The sequence below is a fragment of the Stegostoma tigrinum genome, chromosome 29 (genome assembly GCF_030684315.1).
Source record: "Stegostoma tigrinum isolate sSteTig4 chromosome 29, sSteTig4.hap1, whole genome shotgun sequence".
NCBI classification, from domain to species: Eukaryota; Metazoa; Chordata; class Chondrichthyes; order Orectolobiformes; family Stegostomatidae; genus Stegostoma; species Stegostoma tigrinum.
Window position 1 is genome coordinate 23786421 of NC_081382.1, and position 19586 is coordinate 23806006.

The 19586-nt window shown below is 40.6% G+C and overlaps 1 protein-coding gene across 1 annotated transcript in view; it reads left to right on the top strand.

Annotated features, from left to right (window-relative positions):
- The window catches only part of LOC125465260 (protein crumbs homolog 1-like), a 175965-nt gene that overhangs the window by 70759 nt on the left and 85620 nt on the right, over nt 1-19586 (top strand). Inside the window, exon 2 of the mRNA XM_059638411.1 lies at nt 772-1473. Coding sequence (XP_059494394.1) covers nt 772-1473 — 702 coding nt within the window. The remainder of the gene's footprint in view (nt 1-771; nt 1474-19586) is intronic.

A 19586-nucleotide genomic window follows, 5' to 3' on the forward strand; every position in this document is an offset into this window, starting at 1 on the left:
AAGCTGTTCAACCACTGTATGTAGAACCAATAAACTCTACAGCAACAATAAAATATATTTAAATATGTTTGATAAAAAGTAATTCATTCACACCTTTCCACTTCTTTAAAAAAGTTTTGTTAATATGATAGAATCCCTACAGTATGTAGAAACAGGCCCTTTGGCCCAACAAGTCCACACTGGCCTAAACCCACCCACTCTACACAATAAAATTATCAATTGCCCATACCCTTTGAAATATCAAAACAGAAGTTGCTGAGCACTTGAAATCTCTTCATCTTGCGTAACTAAACATTGTGCAATTGACAGTGTGGGGCATAGGGCTGGATCTATCAATCAAGAAATGCTTTTCCTTCAGTTTAGCTGATTCAGTTGTGTAATGGATGTCTGGACCTTCAACCAAACATACATTATTTATTATCTGTAAGATGACTGAAACAATCGAAGCATGAGGAGCTTTATGGATGGGCAGACAAATATAGCTTTATGACCCAGCCATGCCACCCTGCTGTGGTAAATAGTTCCATGGGTTCACTTCCCACTGAAAGAAGAAATTCCTCCTCAGCCTAGCCTTAAATGTTTGACCCCTTACTCTGAGATTATGCCCTCTAGTCCTACAAGGGGAAATAGCCTCTCCACATCTGTGTGCCAAGATTAGTTGCTTAAAAATTAATGTATCTGACCTTCAATATTACATGATTTAACACAGGCAACTGGACATTAATTTCATCTAAATATATTGATAAGATATTACTTTTTTAAATTATACAGGTAATTTATGTTCTCCAGACATCGGCCAGTGCTCATCACAACCATGCAAGAATGGTGGAATTTGTGTTGAAGGACTAAATGACTACGTCTGTCAGTGTCAACAGTATCCTGTGATGTATGCAGGGAAGAATTGTGAAATACAGCTTGATGCCTGTCATTTTAACCTATGCATGAATAACAGCACCTGCCAGAGTACACCAGGAAGCCTGCTGTACAACTGCACCTGCTTACCTGGGTTTGGAGGTACTCTGTGCAACATTAACATAAATGAATGTGAGAGCAATCCTTGCCGAGGAGTTCATGTTGAATGCATAGATAGAGTGAATGGATACAATTGCCTGTGTTCTCCAGGATATGAAGGGGAAAACTGCACAACGGAAACGAATGAATGCCTTACAAACTCCTGTATGAACAATGGAACCTGCTTGGATGGAATTGGGAATTATACCTGTGATTGTCAACCTGGTTACACAGGGATCAACTGTGAAAACGATATTGACGATTGTGCATCAAATCCTTGTTTAAATGGAGCTCTGTGCCTTGAAGGGAGAAATGAATATAAATGCTTCTGTGTTCCTGGATATCAAGGGCCAAACTGTGAAATTGACATCAACGAATGTGCGTCCAGACCATGCAGAAATGGAGCCACGTGCATCCATGATGTGGATCAATACTTATGTGTCTGTCCTCCTGGCTACAAAGGTAATTTCTGCTGTAAGATGTAAAAAAATTAAATGTACCAGTCATACTGCAATTTAGCTATGCTTCTTACAGAAATATTTTGCAGAATGGTTATGTCAAAACTGTGTACATTAATCCTAGTTGAAATAATACTTTGGCACCTTGTGTTTGTCTCAATGTTAATATTTACTTTGGAGAAATAGAGATGTTGGTCCAATCTGACCTTTAGTATCTTGTAATAACGGTTCCAGATCTAGGATTCAGTAATTACTATCCCTTTTGCACACAGATTTATATTTAAGAAAAGGCTATCAAAATATTCATTACCACATTGAAGTACCCCTGAGAGAATCTTTTGTTCAGAACATTTTGTTCAATAATACTGGCCCAAAGGTGTTAAAAAAAATCTCCCTAGTTTGAAATCATCCTTATTCATTACACATACACGTAACCACCAGAAAACCATTACGAAACCAACTGAAATCATTGTCATAATTTTTGTCAGGGTAGTCTGTAGCTAACCAGTAACAGCTGACAATATGAGCTTGCCAATTTGTCTACATGGGCACCTCATCTGTTGTCCCTGTTATGCTTAGAAATTACGTTAATATCAGCAGTTTCCAGAAAGAGAAAACACAAGTATAAATGGCAGTCTAAACTTGGAATAGGCAGGAAAACTAAATGAAAGTTCAAATGGCATGCTTTGCAACGCTAAGCAACCAACAGACAAGGTCAACCCTCTGCAACAACTAGTCATAAATGACGGTGGACAATAAAATAACTAAAGGGAGGAGGCAGCTCCATAACTATCCTCACTGGCAACATGGTAGAGACTGGCATGTCAGCACAACTGACAAAGCTGAAGTGTTTGCAAATCTCTTCAGGAAGGGCTGCCAAGGGGAGATCTCCAGCATCATAGATCTCGGTCTTCAGACAGTGCAATTGATACCATGTGACATCCAGGAGCAGCTGAAAATGCTGAAGACAGGAAAGGTTATTTGGGCCCTGACAATATCCCAGCTGTAACACTACAGACAGAACTAGGCGAGTTTCTTCAGGACCACAATAATAGCTACCTAATAAAATGGAAAATTCCCCAGTTTGCTTGTGATCGCAAAGTGCAGGAGAAATCCAAATTGATCATTTACTGACCTATTGATCCAGCCATTCACAATCAGCAGTAAAGTGATGGTGCCCTCAACAGTGCTCTCAAGTGGCACTTACCCAGTAATAACCTGCTCACTAATGTTCAGGTTAGAGTATCACCGAGCTCCACACCTCACTGTAGCCCTGTTTCAAATGTGGACAAAAGAGCTGAATTCTAGAGGTCAGGTGAGAATGACTGCCTTTGAAATTAAGGCAGCATATTTGACTTCATGTGGCATTGAAGAATTCTAGTAAAACTATTGTTGGTGGAAATCATGGAAATATTTTCTTCTCCCTAGTCAAAGGGAAACAGACTGCAATTGCTGGAAGCCATTTATTTCAGCCAAGTATCCTGCTGCAGGACTTCTTCAGGATATTGTCCTGGACTTGTCCATTTTTGGTTGAGTGATGTACTTCCTATCATCAGTTCAGAGGTGGTGATGTTGAATGGTGATTACACAATGCTCAGTTGCACTCACAATTAATAGATCATGAAGCAGTCCATACCAAAAAGCAGCAAGTGGAGAACATTCAAGCCTAACAAGTAACGTTCAACATACAAGTCCCAGGCAATGATCATCACCAACAAGACAGAGAATCTGACGATCTAATCTAGACAAACAATGAGATTACCATCACTGAATTTTCACTATTGGCATACCCTCAACCAGAAACCTGACTGGATCCAAGCCAAATAATTATTGTAGCTACAGGTACAGAGCAGTGGCTGGGAATTTAGCAATGAGTAACTCACCTCCTGTTTCACCGAAGCCTGCCCACTATCTACAAAGCCCAAATAAGCAGTGTAATGGGATACATCCCATTTTTGGATGCATGCAGCCCCAACAAAACTCATGATGCTTAATGTCATCCCAAATAAAACAAGTTATTTGATTGGCAGATGCCCTCAAATGAACTCTTGTTCCATATCACCGTCAGGTGTGTGTACCATCTACAAGATGCACTAACAACTGGTCAATGTTCCTTTCAGAGCATCTTCCAAACTCTCAATTTGAAGAATTATGCAGCAGGTATGTGGGAATGCTATCACTTGCAAGTTCTTGTACAAGTCTCTCACCATCCTTATGTGGAAGTATATATGGGTTCCTTCACTGCTGGGTCAATACCCTGGAATTCCAGCCCTAACAGCACAGTAGGTGTATATGCACTTTTGGGCCTGCAGTGGTACAACAAGACAGCTCACCACCACCTTCTTAAATATAATTGGGGATGTGCAATAAATACAGGCCTGGCCAGCAGCACTAACACTACACTGCTGAGCAAAATTCACTGAGCTGATTATTTTATACCAATCATGGGGCAAAGACAACATTCTGGGACTCTGCTTTGTTTATTTCATAGCTGATAGCCCACATCATAGAATCCCTACAGTGTGGAAATAGACCTTTTGGCCTAACAAGCCTATGCTGACCATCGCAGCATCCCACCAAGACCTATCCCCCTACAACCCACCTATTCCTAAACACTATGGATATAGCATAGCCAGTCCACCTAGTCTGCACATTTGTAGACTGTGGGAGGAAACCAGAGCACCCAGAGGAAACCCACATAGACACGGGGAGAATGTGCAAACTCCACACAGACAGTTGGCTGAAGGTGGTATTGAACCTGGGTCCCTGGTGCTGTGAGGCAGCAGTGCTGGCCACTGTGCCACCGTGCCATCCCACATATTTATTTTCACAATTATGATTGCAAAGTGAAACTGCAATCACTTTGCTCCAACTATTAAAGAAATGTGACAAAATATATCCACTGACAGCCTATTTTCCATTTCCTCTTCCCAGAAACGTTTTCTCAGTGCTACATTTACAAACCTATATAAAGGTGGCCTTTGAATGAGACAAAGTTTCAAGTTAGCCACTAAATATTAATTCATTCTCGCAATGTATGATGCCCATGTGTTTGAAAAACTAATGTTTTCCTGAATCAGTCTTATACAATTTGGCTGTTGAGTGACAATGATACCAGAAGCTAGGGATTGTGACAGCTTTCAGAAAATTCAGGAGCACACTTTGGCTCATAAACACAATCCCACCAATTTACAGTGAGTTGAATTGTTCATCCAACTAAATGTGAATGAAACTTTTAAAAGAAAATACAGAAACAACAGAATCATAGAATTCTACGTCTCAGAAGGACCATTCAGCTTAAGTAGTTCACTCTAATCTCTTTTTCCTGCTTTCATTAATTGTCCTTTTAGAAAAGTATCCAATTCCTCTTTAAATCATTATCAAGTGTCTAATACAACTACCCCTTGCGATAGAGCATTTCTGTTCTCAATTATTCTCTGTGTGCCTAGCTTTCCCTTTTGTTCTTCTAGTATAATCATGAATTTATGTTCCCTACTGTCTTATTCACAAACTATGATGTGGAAGTGCTGAGGTGAACAAAATAGCACAACACTGGGTTATAGTCCAACAGGTTTACTTGAAAACACAAGCTTTCAGAACCTCTCTCCTAACACCTGAATGCTAATGCCTGAAGAAGGAGATTTCTGACCTTATTCACAAAATGGTGGAAAGAATCTTTCACTAATTATTTTCTCAAAAGTCTTCATTTTAATCAAACAAAATCAAAATTCCATAACATGAAATTAAGTACGTTGTGGAGGGACTGGTAGAAAAATAGTCTATGTAACTCCAGAGATAACAAGGTGTAGACCTGGATGACACAGCAGGTCAAGCAGCATCAGAGGAGCAAGAAAGCTGCTGTTTTGGGTCTGGACCCTTCTTCAGAAATGGGGGAGGGGAAGGGGATTCTGAAATAAATAGAGGTGGGTGGTGGTGGATGGAAATGGATAAAGGAGCAGATAGATGGAGAGGAGAAGGACAGGTCAAGGAAGCAGGGATGGAGCCAGCAAAAGTGAGTGTAGGTGGGGAGTTAGGATGGGGGTTGGTCAGTCCAGGGAAGACGGACAGGTCAAGGAGGTGGGGATGAGGCTGGTTGGTAGGAGGTAGGATGTGGGGGTGGGGGTTGAGGTGGGAGGAGTGGATAGGTGGGAGAAAGGTCAGAGAGGTTAGGGAGACGTGGACAAGCTGGGCTGGTTTTGGCGTGCGGGAGGATTTTGAAGCTTGCGAAGTCAACATTGATACCATTGGGCTGCAGTGTTCCCAAGCGAAATATGAGGTGCTGTTCCTGCAACCTTTGGGTGACATTGTTGTGACACGGGAGGAGGCTCAGGATGGACATGTCATCCAAGGAGTGGGAGGGGGAGTTGAAGTGGTTGGCGACTGGGAGGTGCAGTCGTTGGTTGTGAGGTCAGGCCCAGAGATATACCAAGTTCAGGTAAGTGCAACAGTACACAACAAGCATGTGGACCACATGAAAGCTGCAAACTCACAAATGGTGTTGGAGCAAAACATGCCTGGCTCCTCGACTACCTTTCTGACTGTTCTGAAACCCATGGGTTCTCTGTCTTTGTCAAGCATTGATGTTACCATGGAATGTGAGATGGGCACAGTGGAAGTCACTGTGACAACACCTTTGCCACCCGAAGAGGAAAATGAATTTCTTCTGAAATGCTTTGGGCACAAGATGTGCACTACTTTGTGTTACGTGTCACCCCGATCAGAGGCAGAGTTGGAGGAACCTGACCCAGTGCTTAAAAGCCGCAGGCAGAGTTCCAATAAAAAGAACCGGCCTATGTCCTTGGACTCAGAGGGGGACAGATATAGTCATTATAACGAGGCCAACCAGGTGGACCTCATAGAAAATGAGTTCCCTGACTGGGGCTGTTAATCTGGTCCAATCAGGGAGTCTTGTCTCACAGATAAGAACAGGAGTATCAGAGATTCTGTTCACTCTGAGAGCTGGCTTTGAGGAACTTGTCAAGGACTCTTAATGTGTAAATAAAGGATGACTTGGTGACAGCATACCAACCTCTGTGATGTTATTTCACCAATGGCTCCTCCTTCCTAATATTGACGTGGCTTAGAACATTAACAACCCCTCTCTAAACTTACTATCATCCAAGTCTTTCTGCTTGGTGAATACCAATGCAAAGTATTAATTTCCCTGGAGGGTCAGAGTCTGAGCAGTGACCTCATAGAGGTTCATAAAATCATGAGAGGCATCGATAGGGCGAATAATCAAGGTCTTTTCCCCAGAGTAGGGGAGTCCAAAACTAGACAGCGTGGATTTAAGGTAAGAGAGGAAAAAATTTAAAAGGGACCAAAGGGACAACTTTTTCACACAGATGGTGGTGCTTGTTTTGGAATGAGCTGCCAAGGGAGGTGATGGAGGCTAGTACAATTAAGAAAGGTATCTGGATAGGTACATGAATAGGAAGGGTATAGAAGGATATGGGCCAAATGCTAAAAAGTGGGACTAGATCAGTTTAGGATATCTGCTCAGCATGGACATGTTGGACTGAATGGTCTGTTTTTGTGCTGTACAATTCTATAACTTTATTCATTAGGGACTTCACCAACTTCCTCTGGCTACACATTCCCTTTGTTATTGACTGGATCTGCCATTTCCCTAGTTGTACTCTTGCTCTTAATATACATATAAACTGCCTTGGGATTCTCCTTAATCCTACTCGCCAAGGACATTTCATTGTGGCTGTCTGAACTTCTTTTTAAATCTCTCTGCTGTTTCCTTTATACTTGAGCAGTGAGGATGCAAAGTAAGGATTAAGAAATTGGTACTGGGGGAGGGGATAAAGCTAGGTTTGGGGGGAGTAGAGAGAGAAGCTGGGATTGGGAGGGGGAAGAGGGACAGGAGCTGGGATTGGGAGAAAGAAAGAAGGCCACGAAGGGAAGAAAATAACATAAAACTTTTCAAGAAAGAAACGCTGACTTAATTGGAAACATGAAAATTGAGTTAATGAATCGAGATGAAAGTTGCAGGAATTCAGGAACAACAACACGAAGGGAATGTAATGCATGTGATTGTAATGAATACTGTCTATTGTATTATTTAATATTGAAATTTCATTTCATGAATATTGCATTTATGTGTTATCACATTTTTTGCACATTATGAATTACATGAGGTACTGTGACCATTTTTGATACAAACATGCAATAGCCTATTTGCATCCTCACCAATCCATGGGGTATATTTAGAGGGATGACGTTTTGTGCATTGAAGTGTGCCAGTTATTTTTTAATGATGTTTGCTTCTAGTGCTAATTTAGGCCCTGTGCTGTCTAGGAAATTAACGTTTTCCTTCTGTGTTGTGGCTTTAAGTTTAATAGAAAAGTGGTGATTATTGCTGGTTTCTTCACATTCTGCTTCTGTGAGAGTCCAAGTAGCAAACTATATCAATGCAAATCCATAAGGTACTGTAGCTAATGATTGTATCACCTAATGAAGGAACCAGTGAGCCTGGAAATCAAGAACATAGCCCTTAAGAAATCTCAAGACCCCTCAAAAACAAAAAAAAAAGCAACTTAAGTGAACACATTATTTAATTTTAGCGTAGAACCAAACTTTTCTTTCTATATTTGACTGAGAAATTGGATGTACTCATTTATGATCTGATTAATTTCTTGTTTGACAATTGAGTTAACTGACTACGATCAGGAGAATGAATTTACTGATTTATTTGTAACGGACAATTTGTGACCATCATCCACATTTTCTCCATCTCCTGCCTAACTAAAATAGCTGGTGTTATATCAGTATTTTAGAGTCTGGAAAGCTACAGCTGACATTCTTATGCAGCAAATTGGAAATGTTTCCATATTCAGCAAATCAAATCCAGGACCATGGTAAAGTTGTGAATATCATGACTATTTTTGGAAAATACTGATAGCCTACTCTTTTTTAGAAAAACAATGAATTCTGAATTATCATAATTAGTCATATTAAATCATATCATTAAGTTAATTGATTAAAGGTTCAACAGAGTCCAGCAGGCTTGCCAACTGGCTTCAAAAACAGAAGTTGCTGGAAAAGCTCAGCAGGTCTGGCAGCATCTGTAAAGAAAAAAAATCAGAGTTAACGTTTCAGGTCTGACCCGATTCTTTTCTTCACAGTTGCTGCCAGACCTGCTCAACTTTTCCAGCAACTTTTATTTTTGTTCCTGATTTACAGCATCCGCAGTTCTTTTGGTTTTTATTGCCAATTGGCTTGCTGACTATGGACAACTGATTTTCTATCAGCTCTTGGTTCAAACAGGAATTTGAAGAGATTTTTCATTTAAAGAAGTTCATGATTAGGAAAGGTTTAGACGGATATGGGTCAAGCGCAGGCAGTGGGAGAAGGGTCTGGGCCCAAAACGTCTGCATTTCTGCTCCTCTAATGCTGCTTGGCCTGCTGTGTTCATCCAGCTCCACACCTTGTTATCTCATATTCGCCAGCATCTGCAATTCCTACTATCTTTGCAGGCAGGTGGGACTAGTTTAGTTTGGCAACATGGTCTGTGTGGACTGGTTGGATCGAAGGGTCTGTTTCCATGCTGTAAGAGTCTATGACTGTGTGAAATCAAGTTTCCATCACACTACTATTCAATCTGATGAGTAAGGTAATGTCATCATAGTCTCAAAGAACTATAAGGTTGCTCCCTCATTAGACAGGGCTGATGCTGATGGATGGTGAGTTTAATCTGAGGGTCTCCACACCTGAGGCCAGAGTTGAGCTTGAGAAGGCAGGACCTTCATGGTAACCTCAGCCAATATGGAAATTAAATCCATTTGGCTGGTGCCACTCTGCATCGCAAATCAGCCATCTGGCTAACTGAGAAAACTGGTCCCCTTTATGTGATGAGTGCATAATGGCATGAATCGCGTTAACAATGACACATTTTCAGTTGTACACTCCTAAGGCAATATTTACCTGCTCATATACTGGATTAAAAAAAAAATTTCACCCATAATTTTCCATACTAAGCCACGCAACAACGTATGTACCTCCTGTGAAATATAATGAAAGTCCCTCAGATGAATGGCATTCCAAAAAGAAATGTAGAATATGTGGTCTGGAAATCAACACAATCACTTCAATTCAGTAATTTAGTCAGCAGAGTTCCCACATTAAAAACCTTGGAGTTGGTTTTGAAATTCTGTGAATTGCACAAAAATGTAAATTGCAGTTCCTGCATGGATTTGGGAAAATATTGTAGAATATCTAAAAACTCAAGAAACTCTGGGAGCACACTTCTGGATAAAATTATTTCTGACAATGCAATGTAGAGGGAAAGACACATATCCAGGACTAGAAGAAAGCAGCGTTCTGGCAGACTGGCAGTTTCATGCACTTTAAAATGTTTTTCTTACTACATTGAATGAAAAAAACTCGAAAATAATCCAAACCCACTCTTGAAAGTAGTAACAGCATTTTTAATACATGAAAAAGCATCTTCTCGCTCAGAACGGCCAAAAGCAGATGTGAATTCCCTTTGAAATATTGCAGATTCCTGAAATTGTTAAATGAGAATTAGGTAAACACAGAACTGCAATATCTAAATGCAGGGAATATTTGTCAGGTGTCAGTCCAACAAGTTGAATCATATTTAAGTTTTAATTTTTTGATCTTTTTTAAAATACATAATGGACAGGTTGACGTAATACCCATGCTAAAGCGTACGTATGATTTACGACTTATCCTGTGTACATACAGAAATCAGTTCTGCGGATTACCGGTGTTGAAGGCCAGTAATGTGACTATACATCAGCTGATTAAGCTGCAAATGTCCTGGATCAGCTGTTTAAGGGATAAAGAGGGATGAGTTTTGTAAACTTCTAATGCTACTTGCACTGTAAAACCTGTTCCCATGATAGCATTTTGACTCACATGTTTTCAATTCTGAAGAAAATATTCTTCTTTCAATATGCTGTCCCTAGGTTAATAATGCTCGGGTTGTGTTCTTCTCAGTAGGATTCCAAATTGTGTTTTTCAGAAATATATGAAAAACATTTCTTTCAAACAGTTTCCAACAATGTATAAGATGTAACAGAGATATAACATGTATAAAATGTAATAGAGACATAAAAGCTGAGTTATGTTAAAATACATTTAATCTGGAACAGATTCAAGAGGTAAAATATTTAGGGTGCTACAGATGATTAAATAATCCTATATTTGTAGCTATTCATTCTTTAAGCCTTCTGTTGGCTGGCTTCTTTTTGTTAGTTTATTTCAATTCCCACTGACGTGCCATGACCTGTGACACTGCCTGAAACATTCTTGTCTGCTATCTGTACTGTTCATGAATCACCCTGAATAGTAAAAGCAGCATCAAAACAACCTGCGACATCTCAAGTGAGAGACTTTAAACCCACTTAAGCCCCAGGTTCCACTCAAACCCTGGTACCGTGCTGCTTTCCAGAGGGCTGACGCCATGAGTTATGTCTGATAGATGAGGGGGTGAAGCTAAAGCAGTCAGTGTTATCAGCAACCAAGGTTCAAGCACTCAGTTCCATTAGATACTGAAAGAGTTCAATTCTGTGTAATTACTTGCAGTCATAAATGAAAGTTAAAACAAGATTGTTGAAGTACCAAAAAATTCCAAAGTCATTGCACCACTGGTATGTTAAACAGAAATCCTATAGATTTGATCTCAGTTATTTGTACAATTTACAATTGCTATTAGTCCTGGATTTTTCCCCATAGTTGTGTCAAAACTTGCTAAGTAGATTAAATTCCGTTTTTATCATAAAATAAAAACAAATCATACATCGTAAAGCATCTTTTGCCACCTCCAGATATCTCAAAGCACCACATAATCAAGTAAGTGCTTTTGAAGCGTGGCAATCATTGCTACGGCTACAAGTGATGTGCATGGATTAAAGATTGCTAAGGATGGACACAGGAGTTGTGAATGTTAGCACTCATGTCTTGTTACCATGCAATGACAACAAATACACTTGCAGTTTGCGCATCATTTCCAAAAAAAAACAAAAGCAAATGTAATGTGAAAAAATATTTTTTCAGCCAGTGAGTTGTTAAGATATGGAATGCGCTGCCTGGCAAAGTGGTGGAGGCAGGTTCAATTCAGGAATTCAAGAGGGAATGGTTAATGCGATTGTCATTGTGTTATGGGGAGATTAGCATGAGATATTAGAACTGATGCAGGGACAATAGACCAAGTAGCCGCCTTCTACTTTGTAATGATTCTGTAATTCTGTGAGGGAAGCAGTAACGTCCTGTGATTCTCAGCTCCTGATCTCAGCCACTTTCAAAAAGATATGAACAAATTAAAATTGGTGGGTTCTTGTAGGAGAGATGAGGGATTGGGGTGAGATGACAAAGATGAGCGTTAGTAGACTTGGTAACCTCAAACAGATGAAGCATGACATTTCGATGCTACTCTGTATAAAAGGAAGGGCATGACAAATTCTAAAAGGGAGGAACTTGTCAGGTTATTTGCATCAAAATGGAATTTAATCTAATAAAGTAAGGAAGTAATTAGCCATAGTCCATATTGGACTATGGGAGAGAAACAGCTGGAGGGGCATTGCGCTGCCAGGATGGGGCAGACAAAGCTCACCCACAAAGAACAGTCACAGCCCTATTGGGCAAACAATCCATGCTGTTAGCATCATTCTGCATTAACCATCTCGCCAACCAAACTAACTGAAATTCCAATAGAATTTAACATTAATCAAGGGAGACACAATAGCCTAATGGTATTATCGTTAGACTGGTTTCTGCCTGGTGGGTGAGAGAACAGGAAACTTCATTTCGATGTGGTGAGATTAGGTGCTAGTTTCATGCTACTGCATTCAAATGAGTGCAAACAAGCCTCTTGCCTCTCATATTGAGATTCATGTCTCACTTGTTCAAAGCTTGGTTGAGAATCAAACCTTGCTTTTTTCTTGATGTTGAGAAGTAATTTTACCAATCTCACTTAATTTCCCCAAATAACTCACCAATGCCCACATCTTTGGAAAATTTTTTGCCTGGTTTTTGGGGCCAAAGGTGAGGAGAATGTTTTTGTTTTCACTCGGAGGACTGTGCGGCTTTCATACTCTGTATCTCAGAAGGCAGTGGAGAATGGGGTCAATTAATAATTTTATGGTGGAGGCAGATAACCTTGGGTTAACCAAAGCAATCAAAATTTATCAGGAGTAGATAAGAATGTATAATTTAAAGCAGAAATGATAATGATGATCTTGTTGAAGGGCAGAGCAGTCTCAAGGGACTCATGGATCTACTAATGTTCCTAATTCTTATGTTCATAAATTGCATGAATTTTGAAAGACCCAACAAGCAAAATACTCACCAATTGATTAATTATCTGTTTCCCTGCGCTGTCACATCTCCCTCAGAACGTAGGCCACAGGTAGAGCAGCTTCAGTTCCATACTCAATCTTCCTCATGTACTGGTTTTTAGTCTCTGGCACCCCTCTCTCTGTCACTTCACTGGAGTTGTATTAAGTCTCTCCTTCTACACTTTCTCTCACTCCCTCTTGCACCATTTTCAGATTGAAGTTGACTTTCTCTCTCTTTTGCTGCACTATATGCCATTACAAGACTTTGCGTCCACATAGATCATGTGCACAAATTCACCATAAAGCACCATAAAGACAGGTTCTTAACACATTACGCACACACTAAAATCTTAGCCAATCTGCTCACAAAAGAATGTGACCTCATTTGGAAAAGGCAAACACGGTTTTATTGTTTGAAAATATTTTTAAAAACACTATTCTATCCATTTAAGGCAATTACTATTGTGGCTGTGTTCTGATATTTCCTGTTCATGATGGAAAATTTATTTGTAGTTTTAAGCAGCTTTGGATCTGAGTTTATGCGCTAGAAGCTGAATTACAAGCACTGTGACACATCAGAAAAGAGGAAACTTACCTGGATGCATTGTACCTAGAGGCAGTTACACTTCTTAAGATTGGGTCTGATTTAATCAGTGTTCAAGGAAGGTATGACAGCAAATGAAGCACATTAAGGAGACCCAGAGGGCAGGACCTTCAACCTTTGCAATTGTCCAACATGCTTGAGGTTCTTTCACTTTGTTTGGATGAAAGTAAGGGCTTCAGGTGGATGAACTAATTGACCATGGCAGCATGGAAGTCCTTAAGGTTGGGGGGAGCAGAAACAAACGTTGTGGTGGTAGTTATGGTTGTATAATGAGGGTGTTGTTCATATCTCTTTTCAGCAAAGAGCATACATGCAAACTGCAATGCTGCCTGCTCAGCGCCAGGGTTCAAGACTTGGAGAGGAAGGTGCAGTGAAAGGCAAATCATCCAGTTGTTGTGGTCCCTGTAGGTACCAGTGACATAGGCATGATGCAGTAGGAGGTTTGTATTGTCAGCAAGAGAAGCTAGGTGCCACATTAAAAAAATAGAATCTCGAAGGTCATAATCCCCACATTATAAGCTGAGCCACTTTCAAATTAACATACGGCAAATATTATGAGAGGATACATGTGTGGCTCAAAGATTGGTGCAGGAGAAATGGCTCCTGATTAAAGGCAGCCAAACTGGGAAAAGTAGCTGGGTACTGAAGGATACTGGAGACCTGTATCAGAACTTGCTGAATCCCGAGCCTAAGTGCTCCAGTATAGCTACAACACTGGCATCTACCCGACAATGTGGAGAAACATAGAACAGTACAATACAGGAACAGGCGTTTTGAGCCACTGTGTCTGCGCTGACCTTAATGCCAACCTAAAATAATCCCACCTGTCTGCATGTGGTCCATATCCCTCTATTACCTGCCTATTCTTGTGTCTGCCTAAATGCCTCTTGAACATTGCAATATATCTGCCTCTACAACCTCCCTGTTCATGGCACCTATCACCCCTCTGGGGGCAAAAAACCTCACCTCACACGTCACCTTGAACTTTTCCCCTCTCACCTTAAAACCATGCCCTCTATTATTTGACATTTCCATTCTGGGAAAAAGACTCCAACTATCCACCCTATTTATGCCACTCATAATTTTATACATGTCTACAATGTCGCCCCTCAGCCTCCAATGAGTGAAAACAATCCAAGTTTGGCAACTTCTTATTATAGCTATTATTCCAATCCAGGCAACATCCTGGTAAACCTGTTTTGCACCCTCTCCAAACCCTCCACATCTTTTCTGTAGTATAGCAACAGAACCGCGCACATCACTCCCAAGAAAATTGCCAGATTAGGTCCAGGACACAAAAGCATTACAAATCCAACTCAGCCAATTACTACCCCATTAGATCAACAGTAAAGTGATCAAAGGTGTCATAAAAAATGCTATCAAGTAGCACCAACTCAACAATAACCTGCTCAGTGATTCCATGTTTGGGATCTACCATTGCCATTCAGTCTCTGACTTCATTACAGCCTTTGTTCAAACATGAACAAAAGAGCTAAATTCCAGGGGGTGAGGTGAGAGTGACAGCCCTTGACATCAAGGCTAAGTTAGATCAAGTGTGGCACATCAAGAGGCTCCAGCAAAACTAGAGTCATTAGGAATCAGGAGGCTATCTCTCCAGTGGTTGGGGTCAGAGCTGGCATGAAGGAAGATGGTTATGTTGGTTAGAGGCTAGTCATCCCAGCTCTGGGACTTCTCTGTAGGGTACTGTTGTTAGCCCAACCATCTTTAGCTACATTGTCAATGACCTTCCCTCCATCATAAGGTCAGACATGGGGATGTTAGCTGATTCTCTGTGAATTTCTGGGTTTCCTGGTACAACCAGATGTGTAGGTGGTATTGGCTTCCCTTATCTTTATCACTATTTGGTCATCAATATTTGTCTTCTTTTGGCAAGCAGCAATTGCACTTTTAATTAAAACACAGTTTACGAGAAATTGATAGAGCCAACTACCAAGTGAAAAAAAAGAGAAATCTTATTATTTGGTACGCCCATGGGAACAAAGAGTAAGAACACAACATCAAACATACACACAAACACATGTAATAACCTTTAAAAGAAGAGTGTCTGGTACTGATGGGGAGAAATAAGGATATGAAGTTTACAAGTCCTTATAATCCTTAAGGTTTTAAGCCTGCAGCAGAATTGATTAGTTGTTGATTCACATCTTCAGCGAATAGCTGTTTATGTAAGTTGTTTTTCACTAGGCACTATTTATTTAGGATGAGAGAACCAGGCAGGGGGAGGGGGAGAGAGAGAGAGAGAGAGAGAGAGAGAGAGAGAGAGAGAGAGAGAGAGAGAGAGAGAGAGAACAGCTCCCAGATTCTGCTCTTATGGATTCTCTCTGATCTGCTGCTTAAAAGTAGCTGTTGAGCTATAGTTCATTATAAATTCCAGAGTCCAGCTCCACTGTATTTCCAAGTTGGCTAACTGGCAGACAGGCCTTTTATCTTCCAATATATGAAGGTGTCATAACAGCGTGAATTAAACAGAAAATGCAAATTTCTTCACATTGACTCAGTTGTCTGGTTTCAATGACTTTACATGAAATGATCATTTCAGTGCAGATGCTTTAGTTTATTTCACATGGATCCCACAATTCAGGCTTCAGTTTGTGGCCAGGTGACCACTATAGTCATTTTAGGTCCACAAGTCTTCCTTTATAAAAAAAAAAATGTACTCCATGAAACATCCCAAATATAACAACCATATGATGGAATTTAAAAATCAGAAGTTCATATTTACCATTATCACAATGTTCTTTTCTCCATACAGTTGTGGAGTTCTATCTTTGACCATATTTAAGGCTGTGATAGGCAGAGTTTTGTTCTCTCAGGGAATCAAGTGGTACAGGGATCAGTCAGCAAAGTGGGAATTGAAATAATTCCACAGAGGCCTGTATCCAATCGCCAGGTCACCCTTTATTTCTGCATGGAGAGTCCTTGACACTGATCTAGCTTCTGTGGAGCCAGCTCTCAGAGTAAACAGAACCTGACACTCCTGTTTAACTTTGTCAGTTAGGGCTCCCTGATTGGACCAAGTTAACAGCCTCAATCAGGGAACCCCTATTCTGTGAAGTCCACCTGGCTGACCTTGTGTACAGTCATTCCAGGGATGAAGCCCAATTTCAGTCATGAATGGCCCAGCAGGCTTGGCTGACTGGATGATACTTTCCTGCTCCTATTTCTCATATATTAACATTCAGCCCAATGTTTAAGGCCGTTGATCTTGCTCCAGCCTAGTACAGAGTAGAAAGGTAACAGGTTCCAGACAAATTAAGGGAGGGGGCGGTGAATTCATGGTGAATGAAGAGCAAAATAGAAAGTCTATGATAAAGAGGAAATCCAGAAATTAGCAGTGCAGCAGAGGTGGGGTCAAGAGCAAAAGTAATCGATAATGGGAACAAGTAAAGAAATGAAGCACATCTAGAGGAGGTGTGAATAGCAGAACATTAAAGCAAAGGAAAAGAGGAAAGCAACAGCTAATCTAAAACCTCTAAAAATAAGGGAAACAAAATGGTGCAGATTGTTGTCTGGAATTGTTGAATTCAATGTTCAGTCTGGAAGACTGTAAGATGCCCAGTAGAATAATTTGGTGTTGTTCCCTGGGTTTACACTGAGGATGGACTGAGTTTATTTATATTACCTAAAACTTTTTATATTGTAATCAGATAAAGATTAGGACATGTTAGACACAGGAGTGTGTATGTTCACACGCAGTTGTGTACAGGGCTTGGTAGCAAAGAATTCTATTGAGTGTAACCAGTCATCAGTCCAGATGCAAATAAAGGAAACTGACTGACAAAAATACTTTACAATAATGGCAATGTCCCTTTTTTTAAAAATTTCATACAATTACGGAAGGTAGAGTTAATCATTTACTCTTTTACTATTCAGTACCTAAATTTTGTCTATGAATCCAATGAATACCTTGTTGGACTCCATTCATAAGGAGAGTTGGTTTGGCCTATTGGAGCACTAGACATTGTGGTGATAACCAAAAGTTTGTACTTCATCTTGAACTCCACTAGCTACACTGCAAGTTTTTACATGCGATAAAACACACTGTCACTCACTGAGTCTCAAAGCTATATTTTCAGCAGTTCTTCCATGAATGGGTAAACAAATTATATTTATTATCAGATAATATTTAACCTGTTTTCTAAATTCTGACTTATTGTACATTTTCCAACAAGTTTTGCTCTGGGAATGGCTGACCTGACTTTGGTGCTCCTAAGGAGTGAAAAACAGGTTGTTTATTTTTACAATGTCAGAGACACAGCAGCATTACCTGCCATTTGTTGTGGTCATGTGCAGGGCCAACACTATGCCCTTTAAAGGACCAGCAGTGTTTCATCAGTTTGTGGTCTGCAGTTTTCCCCATTCCTCAGGGCGAATGGAACTGTTAGAATTAAATGCTATGATGCATGACTTCTGAATGCCATGGGATAGATAGTTACAAACTGTACAACTTTAGGACCCCCAGCAAAATACAGATATATTCCAACTGGAAGCACACCTTACGGGATCTATCATGGACGTGATGGATCAAATGGCTTTCTTCTGCACTAACAGTTCTATGATTCCAACTGAGCTTGTGAAATGACTGTAAGTATCTGTTGAGTTTACATTTTTACGGTATTTCAGACAAGCAGCTATAATGGGAAAAATTGAGGTTGAAACACAGAATATTTTCCCAAATCTAAAGATAATTTCAGAAACTGTCATGAAAACTGTCATAATAAAATGTGAGGCTGGATGAACACAGCAGGCCAAGCAGCATCTCAGGAGCACAAAAGCTGACGTTTCGGGCCTAGACCCTTCATCAGAGAGTCTCTCTGATGAAGGGTCTAGGCCCGAAACGTCAGCTTTTGTGCGCCTGAGATGCTGCTTGGCCTGCTGTGTTCATCCAGCCTCACATTTTATTATCTTGGAATCTCCAGCATCTGCAGTTCCCATTATCTCTTATCTATGAAAACTGTCATGATGTTTATGCACTCATTAAACTGCTCACCAATTGCAGAAACAACCAATATTATATTCAAATCATCAATTATTTAAATTTTGCAAATTTACAAGTCTATTTTTCTTGTTGTAGCCTTTTGGTATGTTTAGAACATAGAACATAGAACATCACAGCACAGTACAGGCCCTTCAGCCCTCAATATTGTGCCGACCTGTCATACCAATCTCAAGCCCATCTAACCTACACTATTCCATGTACGTCCATATGCTTATCCAATGACGACTTAAATGTACCTAAAGTTGGCGAATCTACTACCGTTGCAGGCAAAGCGTTCCATTCCCTTACTATTCTCTGAGTAAAGAAACCACCTCTGACATCTGTCCGATATCTTTCTCCCCTCAGTTCAAAGCTATGCCCTCTCGTGCTCGCCATCACCATCCTGGGAAAAAGGCTCTCCCTATCCACCCTATCTAACCCTCTGATTATTTTATATGTTTCAATTAAGTCACCTCTCAACCTTCTTCTCTCTAATGAAAACAGCCTCACGTCCCTCAGCCTTTCCTCGTAAGACCTTCCCTCCATACCAGGCAACATCCCAGTAAATCTCCTCTGCACCCTTTCCAAAGTTTTCACATCCTTCTTATAATGCGGTGACCAGAACTGTACACAATACTCCAAGTGTGGCCGCACCAGAGTTTTGTACAGCTTCACCATAACCTCTTGGTTCCGGAACTCGATCCCTCTATTAATAAAAGCTAAAACACCGTATGCCTTCTTAACAGCCCTGTCAACCTGGGTGGCAACTTTCAAGGATCTGTGTACATGGACACCGAGATCTCTCTGCTCATCTACACTACTAAGAATCTTACCATTAGCCCTGTACTTTGCCTTCTGGTTACTCCTACCAAAGTGCATCACCTCACACTTGTCTGCATTAAACTCCATTTGCCACCTCTCAGCCCAGCTCTGCAGCTTATCTATGTCTCTCTGCAACCTACAGCATCCTTCGTCACTATCCACAACTCCACCGACCTTAGTGTTGTCTGCATATTTACTAAGCCATCCTTCTACGCCCTCATCCAGGTCATTTGTAAAAATGACAAACAGCAGTGGACCCAACACCAACCCTTGCGGTACACTACTAGTAACTGGTCTCTAGGATGAACATTTCCCATCAACTACCACCCTCTGTCTTCTTTCAGCAAGCCAATTTCCGATCCAAACTGCTATATCTCCCACAA